General features: G+C 40.1%; 1 protein-coding gene across 2 annotated transcripts in view; it reads right to left on the reverse strand.

The window, feature by feature from the left end:
* The window catches only part of adamts6 (ADAM metallopeptidase with thrombospondin type 1 motif, 6), a 291,316-nt gene that overhangs the window by 146,179 nt on the left and 124,590 nt on the right, over nt 1–20,547 (reverse strand). For both annotated transcript variants that reach the window (XM_072252609.1, XM_072252608.1), the window contains exon 7: nt 325–368. In XM_072252609.1, coding sequence (XP_072108710.1) covers nt 325–368 — 44 coding nt within the window. The remainder of the gene's footprint in view (nt 1–324; nt 369–20,547) is intronic.

Below are 20,547 nucleotides of genomic sequence, written 5' to 3' on the forward strand. Positions count from 1 at the left end.
TTGTATGTACAGAGCACACATTAAGTCAGGCATTTGTAAGAACCTGAAATATAGATCAATAAGATCTGTCACTCAGTTGTGGTAGTCTTTTGAAAATGATACGCAAAGGATGAGAGGACAGAACAGTTGTTACTATGAAAAAAATTATAGGAGTCTTTGATACAAGAGTATATTCACAAGTGGAATACCAGTAAAATAAATTGTTCTATCTCTGCAGTTTGGTTAAAAAAAAACTGGCATTAAAATTAAAAGAAATTTAATTGATCAGTAAGATTATTGAGAAAAGAATAAGAACATTCATTAGCTACAGCAGTAAAATCTTACCCAGAGTTCCACAAGGCTTATTTTTATAGGTGCAGATGTCATACCTACAGGGAAGAAATTGTGAAGAATTCAGTAGCATATAAAATATTGTTTTGTTTTGTGTAGTTATTCCATTAATATAACATAGTTAACATTAGTAGATGATGATCGGTGAAATTGCCAGCTAGCATTGGTGTTTTCAGCACTACAGTGAAAATGATGTGAACAGCACGCTTACAGGATCTGGCTTCAAACCAATGGGATATCTGCCAGTTAAAAAAGTTAAACGTGATCTTTGTAGTCACAATGCTCAGTGAAAGGAGGTGAAGAGAAACAGCATGTCTGGAGACAAAGCCACAGTAAGTGGTTGGATCTGTTTTTTTAAAAAATCAGAACATGGATAATGAACTTCCAAGATGGTCAAATTGATGAATATTTCCAAGAAGTAATGTACATGGCTACATAAATGTACATCATATGATATAAACGATAGAACACTTCTCTAATCCTGTCTTTTTTGTTCAATGGCAGCAAATGTCTTCCCCAAATCAAAAATATTATTTCATGTTTACAATGGTGTAAGCTTCACGTATGTCAGACTTTTAATCCATTTTCAGTGATAATAATATTTGATATTAAGCTGTTACATCCACCAGCCTCTTCACATATTACATGCCTCTTCTAAGATGTGTCAGTCCTTTCCCCCGGAAAGGCAACATAATGTGTAAGATCACTATAATTTTTAAAAAAAGCAAGCATATTATAAAGAAATCTGAAGGGATAAATACTGCAAGAGATGGAACACATAGTACATTTAGTGGCTATTCTGAATGCTGATTAAGACCCTACTCAAAGATGTATATCTCTGTTCACTAACTATGTCACAGTAGGATACTCTTGCAACTTCTACTAAGGAAGGTGGATCTTTCATGTGTTTCAAAAGGGTAAATGGGATTAGAAGGGGTAAGTAGTCTTTTCTGCAATTGTAAGCATTAGTTCAAGACGGTATGTTTGGTTCTAATTAGGGAAATTTAGGATAGGTTAAAAAAAGATTCCTGGCAGAGGTAGAGGGGAAATGGTCACTCAGAAATCACGATTACTGTAAAATTCAAGATCAAGTTTTAGATTTTAAATAGGAATTTAAAAAGTGAAGAATTTGATTAGATGCTAGGCATAAGGAATTGTTTCCTGCATCTTATACCTAGCTAGTTTGGGAAAGACTTAAAATACAGAGCTGTATTTCAGATCTCTAGGATACAAGGACATGTTCTGGGATAGGTGGCGATTGAACAAAGCAAGCAGATTCAAGTAAGCAGTGATTTGCATACTTGCAAAGAGGTATAAAAGGTAGAATAGAATTAAATTGGAATTATAGAAGAAAATACATTCATGATATTAACGTACATATTTGATGCTTTTGGAAATTTATCAGAATTTGAGTCAGGACAGAACTTAAGAAGAAAGAGGTCCAGAAAGTAAGGAGACTGAAATAGCTGAGTAATTCCACCTAAAAAATTCTGGAATTACTCAGCACCTAAGGCAGGACCATTGATCTGAAACATTAATGCTGTTTCTCTCTTCACAGATACTGCCCAACTTTCTAAATATTTTCAGCTCTTTCTATTTATATTTCAGATTTCCAGAAATAGCAAGCATTTTTTTCAAACTTCAAGGCATTCATATTCTATTAGTTTCAACAGGGCAAGATGATAAACTGTCAGGTGTTGGCAAAGAAAACAACTACTTCACATTTCCATGCATATATATACCTGCAAGAAGAAGTATCTCTGTAATGGACAGACAATCTTTCAACATTCAATATGTCTGTTCTCTCCAATGATACTGCCTGGCTGATTGATGTTGCTATATTCAGTTGTTAGAAAATGAGCATACAGAGGTTCTGAAATATTTCAAATGAAAGGAAAGGAAGGAGAGGGCAGTAGGAAATGTGTTAAATGAAGCATTATAGAGCTTGCTTTCTTGTCTAACTACAAGTAAACGGAGGAATTTTACTGAATTTGCCTAATAGTAACAAAGAATTCGTCTCTTTACTTTGCTTTCCCATTGAGTTAATGTTGCTAGTTATTGAAAAGGATAGTGCTTAAAATGCAGTTTAGCAGTTCAGTTAAGAATTATCAAAGAGCAGGTCATTTTCAAAGCAGAAACTCATAACTCCAGAACTAGTCATATTGGTGAATGAGACTCTCCCTAGCAATGGACAGCAAAGAAGGCTATCAAAGCTTGCAGCGGGATCTGGATCTGCTGGAAAATGAACTGAAAGTGGCAGATGGAACTTAATTCAGACAAGTGTGAGGTCTTGCACTTTGAGAGGGCAAACCAGCGTAGGAGTTACACAGTGAACAATAGGGCACTGAGGAGTGCAGTAGAAAAAGGGATCTGGGAATTCAGATCCATAATTCTGTGAAAGTGGTATCATAGGTAGATATGATCTTAAGGTCATAAAGAGAGCTTTTGGCATATTGGCCTTCATAAATCAGGGTATTGAGTACAGGAGTAGGATGTTATGTTGAAGTTGGTATAAGATGCAGGTGAGGCCATATATGGAGTATTGTGTGTTGCCTACAGGAAAGATATCAATAAATTTGAAAGATTACAAAGATAATTCACAAGGATATTTCCATGACTTGAGGACCTGGGTTACAGAGAAAGGCTGAATAGGTTAAGACTTTATTCCCTGGAGTTTAGGAGAATGCGGAAGATTTGATAAAGGTATGCAAAATTATGAGGGGTAAAGATATACTAATACAAGCAGGCTTCTTCCACTGAGATTGAGTAAGACTAGAGTTCTGAGATTAAGGGTGAAAGGTGAAATATTTAAGGAGAACTTGAGAGGAACCTCCTCATTCAGAGGGTGGTGCAAATGTAGATAAGCTGACAGGAGAAGTGGTGCACATGGGTTCAATTGCACCACTTAAGAGAAGTTTGGATAGGTATATGATGTGAGGGATATGGAGGGCTATGGTCCAGGTGCGGGTTCATGGGATTAGGCAGAATATAAGTTTGATACAGACTACATAGGCCGAAGGCCTGTTTCTGTACTGTGGTGCTCTATGACTCAATCTCCAGATGTAACTCACCATTGTATTGAAAGCCAGAACACATTTTCAATGAAATAGCAATAGAATAACAATTCTCATTGAATACAATGAGAATTTCTTCATGCTAAGTAATTACAATGGCACATGCACTTTGCTACAAATATGGCAAGCTTCAGTTAAAAAGAATGCAAGTTCCACAAGAAAAGAAAACAATGGATTGGTTGTACAAGAATCTTTTATTAAAGGCCTACTTGATACTGATTGTATGGATCAATGCACCGCATGATTTGCAAAAGATGGGTAAATATCTTTGGGTAAGATGGAATCCTAATAATATTTTAACGTGAAACCTCAATTTCCACGCAAATTGGTCTATCAGAATACTTATGTTGTAATTATCTACAGATAAAAATAACCACTGAATTCAAAGGTTTCTAAGTCCTCTTACCTTTGTTAAAGCTATTTGGCTAAAAACCCTAGGACCTACTTTTGTACAGTGATTCCAAAACTTTTAATGAAAATGTCAACTATTTAACATAAAAATATATCGACTTGACATGGTGACAAGCCTGTTTTGATTAACTTATTTTCATTTGTTTATGAATCAAGGGAATATTTTCTATGGGATTCTCGGAATTTTGAAAAGAAACACAGTGGCACTAAAGACACATAAAACACTCATTAATCAAAAGTTATGAGTCTTCTAGTACCCCCAATGCTGCAAAATCACAAGAGATGACATTGAAGTCTTAACTGCAAAAGTCTATTTTCTAATCTTTTGGTCTTTTAGAAACTCTGTTTCTTGAAAATGCTTAAGTAGTAATAGTAGACTATGGAAGATCATTAATAACATTATTGTTCATAAAACAATCAAACCAATAAACCAGAAATTGATTTATATGAGACACAAATGATACAGGTGATTAGAAGGATGAAACCAGATCATGCATCCAAGTGCATCTTAAATCATGAGTTTAATGCCAATCTTTTCTATCTGCGACTGTCAGGAAATGCAGTTAATAGGAAAACTGGAAGGAAGGCATATTTAAAAAGACGGGCAGATCTTGTTCCTGCAACAGAACTGATGTCACCAGTTGCCTATAATGGTTATGGATCAGTCTATCAGAATTGCTAATTGATGAGCTCTGAGGAAGTCTCATTATGACAGTAGGTGGCTGTCCTACTAAAGACATTAGGTGCATCCTGAAAATGATCAGGCAAGGAAAGAGGGAGCAGATGATCTTAACAAAACATGCAAAGGTTAAACTTTTGAGGTGCTGTTAGAGTGTGTCAGAGTGCTCCCCTGATAAGACCTCCCTTAGTTTGCATGATCCTCACCACCCTAAGAACAATTAAAAACAGCTATAGATATTGAAAATCAGAACTACAAACAGAAAAACACTGGATACATTCACTGGAATGCTGGAAAAACGCTGGATAGATTCAGTAGATCAAGCAGCATTTGCAAACACAGAAATAGTGTTAAAATTTCAGGTTGAAGATGAAGGGCCTTCAATCTGACACTTAACTTTGAAAATGCTGTAAACACCCAGTAAGTCAGGCAACATTCGTGGGAAGAAAGTCAGTTTTTATTTCAGAGCCTTAAGGATCCAATTGAACAATTGATGCAGACTCCAATCATTAAGTATAGCTGTAATTTTGCTAAGTTACTTTGACCTTTGCTTTATATAAACCTGGGAAGAAGTGTCTAGAACCTCAACATAGCCTAGGAATAGAAACCACCACACCCCCCCACACTCCTCCCCATTTATTACCTCAGTCACTGCAATGCACTGAAAAAAACTTCAAACCACTTTTTATAATGCTGTTTACATTGTAAATACATGTTGGTAATTATGTATTTATGCACATTTTATTCCATATAATGGAGGGTCAGACACCAAAAATAGGCTGGTCCTAGCCTTATTTCCTGGCGTAATTTACATATTACTATTTAATTATTTATGGTTCTATCACTATTTAATTATTTAAGGTGCAACTGTAACGAAAACCAATTTCCCTCAGGATCAATAAAGTATGACTATGACTATCTGTACTTTAACTTCTAACTATTTTTATACAATTATTTGTTATAATTGCTGATTCTTGTTGTTTGTTGAATGTTGCCCCAGTGCACCATAGAAAATACTTAATACATTTAAGTGTATATGGCGAATAAAGTTGATCTTTGATACTTGAATGAAACTTGCCAATACTAGTTGATAGCCACTTTCTGAAATATTTTAATATTCTGGCTCCTATTTTTTCCTTGGGTTAATACATTTATTTTAAATGTCCCTGCTCATGTAATGAAGAATGTCAAATGTATGTGTTAAGAACCAATTTCCACCAATATTGTCAGCAGACAGTTCCAGGCTATATTTTTATTAATAATATAAAATACTTCCAAGAGTTCCTTTTAGTTCACATATAATTTAAATAAGCTGATTTACAAGCAATTTTAACATCCATTCCCTCTGTGCTGAATAAGGGCATGAATAATCATGTAGTTCTATTTAAAATAGGGAGAAAATATTGAGATATTTAAGAGTATTAAATCCAGATCCATGTCTTTTAAATGCTGTGTATACAAAATGTTAAGTTTAAATATTCAATTATTGTCTCAAAATATATTGCAGAAAAAAATTCCAATTACTTTGTTCTTAAAGTGATTATTTTGAAAAGCTTACTTAATGCACACAAAATGCTGGAGGAACTCAGCAGGCCAGACAGCATCTATGGAAAAGAATAACCGGTCGACATTTTGGGCCAAGACCCTTCTTCAAGACTGAGAAGGAAGGGGGAAGATGTCAGAATATAAAGGTAGGGAGATGGGAAGGAGGCTAGCTGGAAGGTGATTGGTGAAGTCAGGTGGATAGGAAAGGTCAAGGGCTGGAGAAGAAAGAATCTGACAGGAGAGTAGGCAATAGGAGAAAGGGAAGAAGGAGGGTACCCACATGGAGGTAGTAGGCAGGCGAGAAGAAGTAAAAGGTCAGAGTGGGGAATAGAGGAAGGGGAGGTGGGAATTTGTTTACCGAAAGGAGAAATTGATATTCATGCCATAGGTGGAAGAGTTTCCAGATAGAATATATGGTGCTTTTCCTCCACCCTGAGGGTGGCTTCATCTTGGCACAAGAGGAGGCTATGGGTCAACACATTAGAAAGGCAATGGGAGTTAGAATTAAAATGTTTGGCCACCAGGAAGTTCCGCTTGTGGTGAATGGTGCGGATGTGCTTGATGAAGCGGTCCCCAAACTTAGGACAGGTCTCAGCAATGTAGAGGAGGTCACACTGGGAGCACTGGACCCAATAGATGATCCCAGCAGATTAGCAGGAGAAGTGTTGCCTCATCTGGAATAACCATTTGGGGCCCTGAATGGAGGTGAGGGAAGAGGTGTATGGGCAGGTGCAGTACATTGGCTGCTTGCGGAGCTAAGTGCCAGGAGGGAGGTTAGTGGAGATGGACAAATGGACAAGGAATCGTGGTGGGAGCGATCCCTGCAGAAAGCAGAGGGAGGGGAAGGAATTATATGCTTAGTAGTAGGATCCCTTTGGAGATGGCGGAAACTGTGGAGGATGATGTGTTGTATATGGAGGTTGGTGGGGTAGTAAGGAAGGCCAAGAGGAACTATCTGCCTATTAAGTCAGAGAGAATGAGTGAGGGTGGATGTATGAGTAACAGAAGAGATGTGGGTGAGGGCAGCATTAATAACAGAGGGAGGGAAATCCTGTTCTTTAAAGAAGGAGGACATCTCTGAAATGGAATGGAAAGCTGTGTCCTGGGAACAGATGCGGTGGAGACAAAGAAACTGAGAAAAGGAAATAGCATTTTTACAAGAGTCGGGTGGGAAAAAAGAAGTTTAACAATAAATTACCTGATTCACCATGTTAAAATCATTTTTTACAACTTTTATTTTGCACTGGAATATGATTTGATTGTATTGCAGCATTTATCATGGTTACTTAAGGTGAGCCAGGTAACTATTCAATATTTGATCACAGAGCAATTCAACATACAGTTTACCCCATGTCTACTTCTGGGATTAACTCAATCCAGCACGTTTGGGGAAAAAAAAACATTTTCTACTTTACTTCAACACATAAGAACTGCTTCACACTAAAGATGATGTGCTAATCTTAAAATATTCATAGACATGATGCATCTACACATATTTATCAACTTCATTCTCAAAACTAATACCTTTAGAATGAGAATCAGGTTTACTGTCTCTGAGATCATGGCAGCAGTACAACGCAGGCAGAACAAATTACGGTAGTTGCAATAAAAATAAATATGTAGTGTAGAAGAGGAATAGTGAGGTGGTGTTCATGGGTTCATGAACCCTGATGGCAGAGGAAAGAAGCTGCTCCTAAAAAAGACCTCGGGCTCCTTTACCTCCTTCCAAAAGGTATTAGTGAGAAGAGGGCATGTTCCAGGTGGTAACTTTACACTACTTTTCAAAGTAAAACAATCAGCTTTGGTTACAATATTGTAGATCCACATTTAATTAACCTATAGAAATCAAGAAAGCAGTACTTCCATTATAACCTGAGCAATGCTTTTTGAGTTCACAACAGATGCCAGTGATATTAAACCTGATTCTCATTCTCATTCCAACTTCAGAACAGCAGCACTTTACTCCTGCTTTCCCTTCCCCCTCCACTCCAGCCCTCCTGAACTGCATCAAGGATCTATCACTAGGCTCTCAGGGTTAACTTCCTCATGGGACTCCAAAAACACTCTACCACCAGCTTCCTCCCAAGGTTAACACAGCTTTCTACCAGATGGAGTTTTTTTTTTCCTTCATAAACAACTGTAGTCCTGTGCTGATTCACTTTCTTCCCAAAGCAACTCGAATTCTGTTCTGTTCTCCTTTCCACGGCGACAATTCAGCATTCATTTATACATTCCCTAGATCAATGCTCCATCTTCTCGCCTCTGTCCTATCCCCACACAACCTTCACCCCTCTCACGCTTGGTGATTCTGAGTTATGAGGCGTGTTGGTGGTTGGATATGGCAGTAATACAGTTTTCATAAAGGAGTTCATACAAAGACACTGAAGAAAACATTACTGAATAATAAAATAGACATAATCATCTTTTAAATAGATCCTTCCTCCCACCATCCCCCGCCAACACTTTGTTCCTCGTAGACACTGTCATTTTGCCAGAAGTAGACTGCATTGTAAACAACTGGCAAAACGTGTTCCTTGACATTGGTAAGAAGAAACTTAAAAGGGTTTCAGCACTTTTAAAATTAAAAGTGATGAAATTACTTGAAGAACTTAAGCCCAGAATGTAGCATTTAACACCACAGGGGACAGACGCTTAAAGCTTGAGGTCAGGTTAGATGTCAAAGCCTGGGGGAGGAGACTCCTAACACAGAAGGGAATACTGCAGCTGCAGTGCTTAAGGTTGTTGAGATGGGGAGGTGGCAATCATTTGGAGGAAGTCCAGGATCAAATCACAGTCCCAATTTTGGGAGTTCTAACACACGCGAGGCTGCAAACTGGCTACAACACCCCTACCTTGGAGATGGAGAATCCAGTCAGTACCGTGCTACTTCTTCGGTGAGAGATGGGATGAAATAAGAAGTTGGAAGGGGAAACCTGGAGGAGGTAAAGGGCTGAAAAAGAAGAAATCTGATCGGAGAGGACTGTGCATGATGGAAGAAAGGATGAGGGGTACCAGAGGGAGGTGATGATCAAGTGAGAAGAAAAAGGGTGAGAGGGTAACCAGAACAGGGAACGGGAAAGAAGAGAAGGAGGGAGGGGGTTTAAATTACTGAACATTGGAGAAATCGACTACTTCAGATTGCAGACTACCAAGACAATATACAAAGTATTGCTCCTCCAACCTGACAGTGGCCTTATCATGGCAGTTGAGGAGCCCATGGACAGACATGTCAGAATGGGAATGGCATGTTGAATTGAAATGGGTAACAGATCAGGAAATCCTTTTGCGGCATACAGGGCGAAGGTGCTTGATAAAACTCCCTCATACTACATAGGGTCTCATCGTTGTAGGTTAGGTTGCACCGGGAGCACTGAATACAATAGATGACCCCAAAAGATTCACAGGTGAAGTGTCACCTTTCCAAGAAGGACTGTTTAGGGCCCTGAATGCTGGTGAGAGAGGAAGTGTGGGAATAGGTAAGCATTTGTCACAGTTGCAGGGATAAGTGCCAGGAGGGAGATCAGTGGGGAGGAATGAATGGATAAGGGAGTCATCCAGTGCATCCTCCTTTACATCAGTACTTTTATTCAACTACAGAGGTATTTTCATTGAAGCCAATCCATCACTGTCAGTTTTACAGCGAACAGTTAAAATTCATTAATGTGCACTATAAAAATATATTTTAATTATTATTAAATAAACATATTCCTTTTAAATTTTCTTCATGATTGAAAGTATAAAATATTTTTCTGAATAAATTGTGACATTTGCTGATTGAAAATTGGCGCAGTAACAAGATTATTGGAGTAAATGGTTAACAAGAGCACTGGATTATAATAAAATGTAATGTCAAAATCTGAATGGATTTATAATAAATTTATCAAATACTTGCTGAAAATAATTGTATTATTTAAACAATATTGTCCTCCAAAATAAAATCAAACTAAATTAATTTCTAAAAGTAACTTCCTTTGGATTTAGTTCTTCTGAAGAAAAATAGGAAGAATACCAAATAGAAACCAGGAAGACTAGCATGGACAATCACTTCTCAATTTGTCAACAGCTACAAAAATATTTTTAGAAATGAAGTATGTGGTAGCCAAATATTAATCATGTTCTGGAGAAAGACCTGTTTTAAATATAGGATTACTGCCTAGAGTGTAGCATATGTTCTTATAATGATCTATCTTCATACCTTTTCTATGCTCTATTTGTAAGCCCAAGATACTGACCGGCGCAAGCAGGAGTGAAACAAATCAGCTAGTAGAGCAGTTTACTACAAAAACCCTGCACTCAATGTTAGCAAAACCAAGGAACTAATTCTGGATTTTACGAACGTGAAGTAAGGAAACAGGCGCCAGTATTCACCTGAGGTCAGCAGCGGAAAGGATGTCAACACCTGGACGATCTGTCCTGGGCTCAACACACTGCTGCAACTATGAAGGCGGCACACCGATGGCATTACTTCTCTAGAGGTTTGAGGAGCTTCGGAATACCACCAAGTCTCTTGCAAATTCCGATAGATACAGTGGCATGCAAAAGTTTGGACACCCCGGTCAAAATTTCTGTTACTGTGAATAGCTAAGCGAATAAAAGATGAACTGATTTCCAAAAGGCATAAAGTTAAAGATGACACATTTCTTTAATATCTTAAGCAAGAAAACTTCTTTATTTCCATCTTTTACAGTTTCAAAATAACAAAAAAGGAAAAGGGCCCGAAGCAAAAGTTCGAGCACCCTGCATGGCAGTACTTAGTAACACCCCCTTTGGCAAGTATCACAGCTTGTAAATGCTCTTTGTAGCCAGCTGAGAGTCTTTCAATTCTTGTTTGGGGGATTTTCGCCCATTTTTCCTTGCAAAAGGCTTCTAGTTCTGTGAGATTCTTGGGCCGTCTTGCATGCACCGCTCTTTTGGGGTCTATCCACAGATTTTCGATGATGTTTACGTTGGGGGACTGTGAGGGCCATGGCAAAACCTTCAGCTTGCACCTCTTGAGGTAGTCCATTGTGGATTTTGAGGTGTGTTTAGGATCATTATCCTTTTGCAGAAGCCATCCTCTTTTCATCTTCGTCTTTTTTACAGGTGGTGTGATGTTTGCTTGTAGAATTTGCTGGTATTTAATTGAATTCATTCATCCCTCTACCAGTAAATGTTCCCCGTGCCACTGGCTGCAACACAAGCCCAAAGCATGATCGATACATTCCCGTGCTTAACAGTTGGAGAGGTGTTCTTTTCATGAAATTCTGCACCCTTTTTTCTCCAAACATGCTTTTGCTCATTGCGGCCAAAAAGTTCTATTTCAACTTCATCAGTCCACAGGACTTGTTTCCAAAATGCATCAGGCTTGTTTAGATGTTCCTTTGAACCTTCTGAATAGAACTTTTATGTTTGGAGGAAAAAAGGTGCAGAATTTCATGAAAAGAACTCCGCTCCAACTGTTAAGCATGGGGGTGGATCAATCATGCTTTGGGCTTGTGTTGCAGCCAGTGGCACAGGGAACATTTACTGGTAGAGGGAAGAATGAATTTAATTAAATACCAGCAAATTCTGGAAGCAAACATCACACCATCTGTAAAAAAGCCGAAAATGAAAAGAGGATGGCTTCTACAACAGGATAATGATCCTAAACACACCTCAAGATCCATAATGGACTACCTCAAGAGGCACAAGCTGAAGGTTTTACCATGGCCCTCACAGTCCCCTGACCTAAACATCATCGAGAATCTGTGGATAGACTCAAAAGAACACTGCATGCAAGACGGCCCAAGAATCTCACAGAACTAGAAGCCTTTTGCAAGGAAGAATGGGTGAAAGACTCTCAGCTGGTTACAAAAAGTGTTTACAAGCTGTGATACTTGCCAAAGGGGGTGTTACTAAGTACTGCTGTGCAGGGTGCCCAAACTTTTGCTTCAGGCTCTTTTCCTTTTTTGTTATTTTGAAACTGTAAAAGATGGAAATAAAAAATTTTTCTTGCTTAAAAGATTAAAGAAATGTATCATCTTTCACCTTATGCCTTTTGGAAATCAGTTCATCGTTTACCTGCTTAGCTATTCACAGTAACAGAAATTTTGACCGGGGTGCCCAAACTTTTGCATGCTACTGTATCTGATGGAGAGCATTCTGACTTGTTACATCACAGCCTGGTGTAGAGACTCCAATGCACAGGATCACAAGGGGCTGCATGTAGTTGTTGACTCAGCCAGTTCATCACAGGCACAACCCTTCCCACCACTGCTGAGGACATCTGCAAGAGGCAGGACCTTGAGACGACAGCATCCTTAAGGACTCTTTCCATCTGGGACATGCACTCTTCTCACTTCTACCATCAGGGAGGAGGAACAAGAGTCTGAAGGCCCACACTCAACAATTCAGAGCTTCTTCCCTCCATTATCAGATTTCTGAATGGTTCATGAACACTACCCTGTATTCCTTTCCTTGGCACTATTTATTTATTTTGTAATTTAAAGTAATTTTATGTCTTTACACTGTATTGATTACACAAAACAACAAATTTCACTTCATATAAGACAGTGATAATAAACCTGATTCTGATTCTGTGCACAATCACCAGGAGAAGACACAGAGGTGTGCAAGACTGGCAGCTCTCTAGATCCTTATTCCTATAGGCAATTGGTCCTTGCTGTTTCCAAAAGAATCTGGGGAAGACAGCTCTCACGGAAAATTGCTCTTATGAACTCATACAGAAGTGGAGCAGTGAAATGGCAGCTCATAGCATCTGGTATTGCAATAATTTACATCAGTCCTATTTCTTGTAAATACTTAAAATCTTCATAAACTGAGGAAATATTTATTTTAAAACAAACAACAATTTGGATGGCAGCAATCAGGATTAAGTTTTACTTCACAAGTCTGTTTCATGTTACAAAAAACATGAATTTGGATTAAGCATTGCTAACCAGGCAGTCCTCAGCCAAACAATTTGGTGCTGCACGGGACATTGTTTCAACTTTTCCCCGCACAGTGTTAGGAGGTTCTTAGAAATGACATGATGTAATTTAAATGAATCCAGCTGTTGCATTAGTGGTTAGCATAGGAACACCACAGATAACCAGCCTGACTCAATAAACTTTAAATTAAACTTAACCTCAAGACAGAAAAGAGCGATCTTTGTGATTTTTACTCATCATACAAGCACTCTGGCAGACAGTAATAATAGCATTTGACAGTCATGTTGTTTATCAACAGTAATTCTGCATAGCATTCTTTTAACTGACTCAACTTCTAAGTTTGTAGGTTTGTAGCCAGAAGCGCAGACTATCACATTAAACAAATTAATGTTTCCTTTCCCTTTCCTCTAATAACATTTCACTGACAAAATCATCATTTGATCTAACACTTTTTTCTCTGGTGAGATCAATTCTTTGGGTACATGTTTTGCTCTTAGCCCGCTGGCTTGCATTAATAAGATCCTGTCTTTTCAATCGACATCTGGCCACCATCTTGAAAAATGGAACAAAGGAGTTTTTAATCTGGGAGTGAGATGTCTAAAAAAGAATTATAATCCAAATGTGGGATGAAATGTTAAAACTTTACTGGAAGTTTGCTCAGGTAGACATAAGAGATCACAAGACACAATTTCAGATAAGAGCAATGCAGTTTTTCCCCAATGTCCTGGCCAAAATATATCTCTCAGTAGACTGATTATCTCATCATTATCACATTGCTCTTTCTGAGATCTTGCTGCGTGCATAATGGCTACTGCACTTCCTACTGTAACGACTACTCCTTACGTACTCTAACATTTCTGAATCTGGGGCACTTTCAGAACTAGCAGGATGAGGAAAGCTGATACATAAATGCAAGTTTTTTTTTACCCTTTAACAGTAAATAGTGCAAATAATATTGCTCAAAATTAAACAGTAAAAGCAGCACAATAGTAAGGAGTTTCACACTAGCAAAAGTTCAATTTTGAACTGATGTTAGAAAACTTGGATTTCTGTTCCCATCATAGACTCTTAAGCAATTTTGTCACTTACCCCTACAGCCAGTTTTCCCACACCAGGTGGAATGCATATGTCAGCAGATGGCCATTCTCGGGCAAAACGTTCATCAGCAGCAGCATAGACAGCTGCTTTGCCTCTCATGGCCTGGTGACAGTCACAGTGGAAGCATCACAACTGTTATTTTTTTTTAGAGCCGGTGTTCCCAACCTGGAGTCCACGTACCCTTCAATTAGTGGTAGAGGTCCATGGCATTAAAAAGGTTGGGAAACCCTGATTTAGAAATATAGCACAGAATAGGTCCTACTGGCCCTTCGAGCTGTGCTGCCAGCAACCCCTGATTTAACTCTAGCCTAACCAAGGGACAATTTACAATGACCAATTAACCTACTAATTGGTATGCCTTTGGACTGTGCACCTTGAGGAAACCCAAGCAATCCACAGGGAGGACGTACAAACTCCTTACAAAGGACACCAGGATTGAACTCCAACATCCAGAGGTGTGTTGCACTAACTGCTACACTACTGTGACATCCAACTTGTTGAAACAATGGATCCAGCATAAAGACAACACAATAACAGTGATTGCATTTCTAAAACTGATTGAAAATCATGCAAGAATAATCTGTTATACACTTCTATTTGTTAATTTTATCCTAAATTTGCACACATTTTTCGTGACCATAGGCAATTAACATCACAATGTCTTTGGGATGTTAATTGGCTACTGTAAACTACACTTTGGCATAGGATAATGCCAACAGAATCAAAAGGAAATCGATGGGCATGTCTGAGGGGGAATAAAGGGAAATTAAAAAATGGGCTCGGTTGGTTGAGGGCAACAGACATGGTTGGGTCTGCTCTGTGACTACAATTGGTATTCAAGCTGTCCATTTCTAAGAAATGCTCTGGGTGACATGGACTGTAAAAACTAGAGACCAATAGTAAGGATTGTGGGAGGAGAAGATAGTAGATCAAATTTGTGATTAACGCTTGAGATGCATGGGGGAAGTTGAGGCATTTGGAACCTAGATCAGGATCAACATTTAAAATGATGGAAGTGGAGAAATCAAACACTGACAAAATCAATGATTACAATCAGAGGACAGTAGTTTGTGCCTCAACCAGACAGAATTAGGGCAAGCCCTGGAGATCAAGGTGTGGTAAAAGAGAGGGAGAGTGGCTTTGGGTCAGAAGCTCAGCTGTGTGGGAGGGAGGGACACTTACAGGGGGTTGGGTAATAGGTGTCAAAGAACAGCAAACTGCTCAAAGTTTTGCCACATCTTGTTGTGAATGATGGTGGACAATTAAAGAAGGATGAGGCTCTATGACGATCTCCATCCTCAACAATGGCAGATCAGCATTTGAGTGCTGCAGACAAAGCTGAAGCATTCACGGCCACGTTCACCAGAAATGCTCAGTAGATTGGCTGCCCTCTGAGATCCCCAGTACCACACATGGCCATCTTCAGCCAATTCAGCTCTTTCCACATATTATTACAAGATATCTGAGATCACTGGATATAGCAATGCAATGAGACCCACAATATCCCGTACCGGATGCAGCGATTCAAATCGACGGGCTTACTATGCACCGTCAGGATAGATCTATAGAGTCTCTCAAGAGCAGAGGTGGAGGAGTATGCCTCATCATCAACTCTTCTTGGTGCACAAATACATCAGTGCTGTCTCACCAGACCTGGAATATCTAGCAGTTAAGTACCATCCTTTTTACCTACCACAGGAGTTCTCCAGAGTCATTTTGGTAGCAGTATACATTCTACCTGAGGCCAATGTCAATCAGGCTTTAGATGATCTGAGTAATGGGATCAACATGCACAAAACAGCGCACCCTAATGCCTTCACCATTATTTTGGGGGATTTTAACTAGGCCAGTCTGAAAAAAATAACTAAGCAATTACCATCAACAGATCACTTGCAATACTAGAGGAAACAACACACTGGACCATTGTTACAGCACCATCAAGAATGCCTACCGTGTTATTCTACGCCCTCACTTCGGCAAGTCTGATCACCTGGCTGTACTTCTACTCCCAGGGTACAGTTAGAGACTGAAGACTGTAACACCAGTAGTGAGGACCAAGAAGGTTTGGACAAGGGAAGCACAGGAGCACCTACAGGACTGCTTTGAATCAGTGGACTGTACTGTATTCAGGGATTCATCGTCAAACCTGCAGTTGTTACCGACTTCATTAAAACCTGTATGGATGAGTGTGTGCCTACAAAGACTTACTGTACATTCCCAAAACAAAAGCTGTGGATGAACCAGGAGGTACACTGTCTGCTGAAGGCTAGATCTGTGGCATTCAAATCTGGTGACCCTGGCCTGAACCAGAAAACCAGGTATGATTTGCAGAGGGCTATTTCAAAAGTGAAGAGACAATTTTGAACGAGGTTGGAGGTGATATCAGATGTACGACAACTCTGGCAGGGTTTGCAAGACTTTACTTCCTATAAAGCAAAACCCGATAGTATGAATGGCAGCGATGCTTCGCTACTGGATGAACTCAACGCCTTCTATGCACGCTTTGAAAGGGAGAATACAATTACAGCTGTGAAGACCCCTGCTGCACCTGATACCCTGTGATCTCTGTCTCAGAGACCGATGTTAGACTGTCTCTAAAGAGAGTGAACCCTCACAAGGCAGAAGGCCCCGATGGAGTACCTGGTCTGAAAACCTGTGCCAACCAACTGGCGGGGGTATTCAAGGACATTTGAAATCTCTCACTGTTACGGGCAGAAGTTCCCACTTGCTTCAAAGAGGCAACAATTATGCCACTGCCTAAGAAGAATAATGTGAGCTGCCTTAATGATCATCACCCAGTAGCACTCACATCTACAGTAGTGAAATGGTTTGAGAGGTTGGTCATGATTGAACTCCTGCCTCAGCAAGGACCTGGATCCATTGCAATTCGCCTATCGCCACAATAGGTCAACAGCAGATGCAACCTCAATGGCTCTTCACGTGGCTTTAGACCACCTGGACAACACAAACACCTAAGTCAGGAAGCTATTCATCGACTATAGCTCAGCATTTAATACCATCATCCCACAATCCTGATTGAGAAGTTGCAGAACCTGGGCCCCTGTACCTCCCTCTGCAATTGGATCCTCGACTTCCTAGCCAGAAGAGCACAATCTGTGTGGATTGATGATAACAATTCCTCCTCGCTGACGATCAACATTGGTGCACCTCAGGGGTGTGTGTTTAGTTTACTGCTCTATTCTCTATATACCCATGACGCTGTGGCTAGGCATAGCTCAATTACCATCTATGAATTTGCTGATGCTACAAACATTGTTGGTGGAATCTCAGATGGTGACGAGAAGACGTACTGGAGTGAGATATGGCAACGAGTGGAGTGGTGTCACAGCAACAACCTGGCACTCAATGTCAGTAAGACAAAAGAGCTGATTGTGGACTTTAGGAAGGGTAAAACGAAGGAACACATGTGGAGAGAGGGAGCAGTTTCAAGTTTCTGGCTGTCAAGATCTCTGAGGATCTAACCTGGTCCCAACATATCAATGCAGTTATAAAGAAGGCAAGACAGCAACTATACTTCATTAGGAGTTTGAAGAGATTTGGTATGTCAGCAAATACACTCAAAAACTTCTATAGATGTGCTGTGGAGAGCATTCTGACAGGCTGCATCACTGTCTGGTATGGGGGGGGGGCGGTGGTGGTTACTGCACAGGACCAAAAGAAACTGCAAAGGGTTGTAAATTTAGTCAGCTCCATCTTGGGTACTAGACTACAAAGTACCCAGGACATCTTCAAGGAGCGGTGTCTCAGAAAGGCAGCATCCATTATTGAGGACCTCTAGCACCCAGGGCATGCCCTTTTATGATTATGATTATGAAGACATGTAGTCCTCTTTTATTGTCATTTAATAATGCATGCAGGTTCACTAGGTTAATTCCTGGGATGTCCGGACTGTCTTACGCAGAGAGGTTAGAGAGACTGGGCTTCTACACGCTGGAATTAAGGAGATTGAGGGGGGATCTGATTGAGACATATAAAATTATTAAGAGATTGGACAAGATAGAGGCAGGAAATATGTTCCAGATGCTGGGAGAGTCCAGTACCAGAGGGCATGGTTTAAGAATAAGGGGTAGGTCATTTAGGACAGAGCTGAGGAGGAACTTCTTCTCCCAGAGAGTTGTGGAGGTGTGGAACGCACCACCTCATAAGGCAGTGGAGGCGAATTCTCTGGATGCTTTCAAGAAGGAGCTAGATAGGTATCTTATGGATAGTGAAATCAAGGGTTATGGGGACAAGGCAGGAACCGGGTATCGATAGTAGATGATCAGCCATGATCTCAGAATGGCGGTGCAGGCTCGAAGGGCTGAATGGTCTACTTCTTCACCTATTGTCTATTGTCTATTAAGAAATTATACATTACTTCCTCCGGTGTGATATCACAAAACACAGGACAAACCAAGACTGAAAAAAACTGACAGAACCACATAATTATAACATATAGTTACAACAGTGTAACAATACCATAACTTGATGAAGAAGTCCATGAGCACAGTAAAGTTCAAGGTTTCTCAAATGTCCCACATCTCACGCAGACAGGAGAAGGAAGTGCTTTCACGTCCGTTCTCCATCAAATCAGAATTGTCCACGGCCCCTATTTAACAGATATGATATCATTTTTCACCAGAGGGCTGCGCACGCGCGGCGTGCTGCCATCTTCTCCTCCCATCTTCTCACTGTTTTCTCACAGTTACCATCAGGCAGGAGGTACAGAAGCCTGAAGGCACACAGTCAGTGATCCAGGAACAGCTTCTTCCCCTCTGCCATCCGATTCCTAAATGGACATTGAAACCTTGGACACTACCTCACTTTTTAAATATATATTCATTCTATTTTGCATGATTTTTAATCTATTCAATATACCTATACTGTAATTGATTTACTTACTTATTGTTATAATTTTTTCTTCTTATATATTATGTATTGCATTGAACTGCTGCTGCTATGTTAACAAATTTCACGACAACATGCCAGTGATAATAAACCTGATTCTGATTCTATGATACTGAATATGCACTTCAGAACCAACCACTTTTCTAGCTGTGCTATTCCAGTAGGTACAACACTGGTAGCTACAGAACAATGGGGAAGTATCACAAACTCAAGGTTGTACATTACTGACCAATCAGAATACTCTTATTCATCAGTAAATTGTTGGAAGAAGTCCTGAACTGTGTTATCAAGCAACAGTGACTTGCCAATTATTGTTGTCGTGTTCAGTTTTAATAGAATTACTCGGCTCCAATCATTATCATAATCTTCACATCAAGGATCATATAGACCTTCGCATCAAGGTATCATAGAAACATAGAAACATAGAAGATAGGTGCAGGAGTAGGCCATTCGGCCCTTCGAGCCTGCACCGCCATTTATTATGATCATGGCTGATCATCCAACTAAGAACCCCGCCCCAGCCTTCCCTCCATTCCCTCTGACCCCCGTAGCCACAAGGGCCATATCTAACTCCCTCTTAAATATAGCCAATGAACTGGCCTCAACTGTTTCCTATGGCAGAGAATTCCACAGATTCACCACTCTCTGTGTGAAGAAGTTTTTCCTAATCTCGGTCCTAAAAGGCTTCTCCTCTATCCTCAAACTGTGGCCACTCGTTCTGGACTTCCCCAACATCGGGAACAATCTTCCTGCATCTAGCCTGTCCAATCCCTTTAGGATCTTATACGTTTCAATCAGATCCCCCCTCAATCTTCTAAATTCCAACGAGTACAAGCCCAGTTCATCCAGTCTTTCTTCATATGAAAGTCCTGCCATCCCAGGAATCAATCTGGTGAACATTCTTTGTACTCCCTCTATGGCAAGGATGTCCTTCCTCAGATTAGGGGACCAAAACTGCACACAATACTCCAGGTGTGGTCTCACCAAGGCCTCGTACAACTGCAGTAGTACCTCCCTGCTCCTGTACTCGAATCCTCTCGCTATAAATGCCAGCATACCATTCGCCTTTTTCACCGCCTGCTGTACCTGCATGCCCACTTTCAATGACTGGTGTATAATGACACCCAGGTCTCGTTGCACCTCCTCTTTTCCTAATCGGCCACGATTCAGATAATAATCTGTTTTCCTATTTTTGCCACCAAAGTGGACAACTTCACATTTATCCACATTAAATTGCATCTGCCATGAATTTGCCCACTCACCCAACCTATCCAAGTCACCCTGCATCCTCTTAGCATCCTCCTCACAGCTAACACTGCCACCCAGCTTCGTGTCATCCGCAAACTTGGAGATGCTGCATTTAATTCCCTCATCCAAGTCATTAATATATATTGTAAACATCTGGGGACCCAGCACTGAGCCTTGCGGTACCCCACTAGTCACCGCCTGCCATTCTGAAAAGGTCCCGTTTATTCCCACTCTTTGCTTCCTATCTGCTAACCAATTCTCCACCCACACCAATACCTTACCCCCAATACCGTGTGCTTTAAGTTTGCACACTAATCTCCTGTGTGGGACCTTGTCAAAAGCCTTT

Source organism: Mobula birostris, chromosome 3, assembly GCF_030028105.1.
Source record: "Mobula birostris isolate sMobBir1 chromosome 3, sMobBir1.hap1, whole genome shotgun sequence".
Classification (NCBI taxonomy): domain Eukaryota; kingdom Metazoa; phylum Chordata; class Chondrichthyes; order Myliobatiformes; family Myliobatidae; genus Mobula; species Mobula birostris.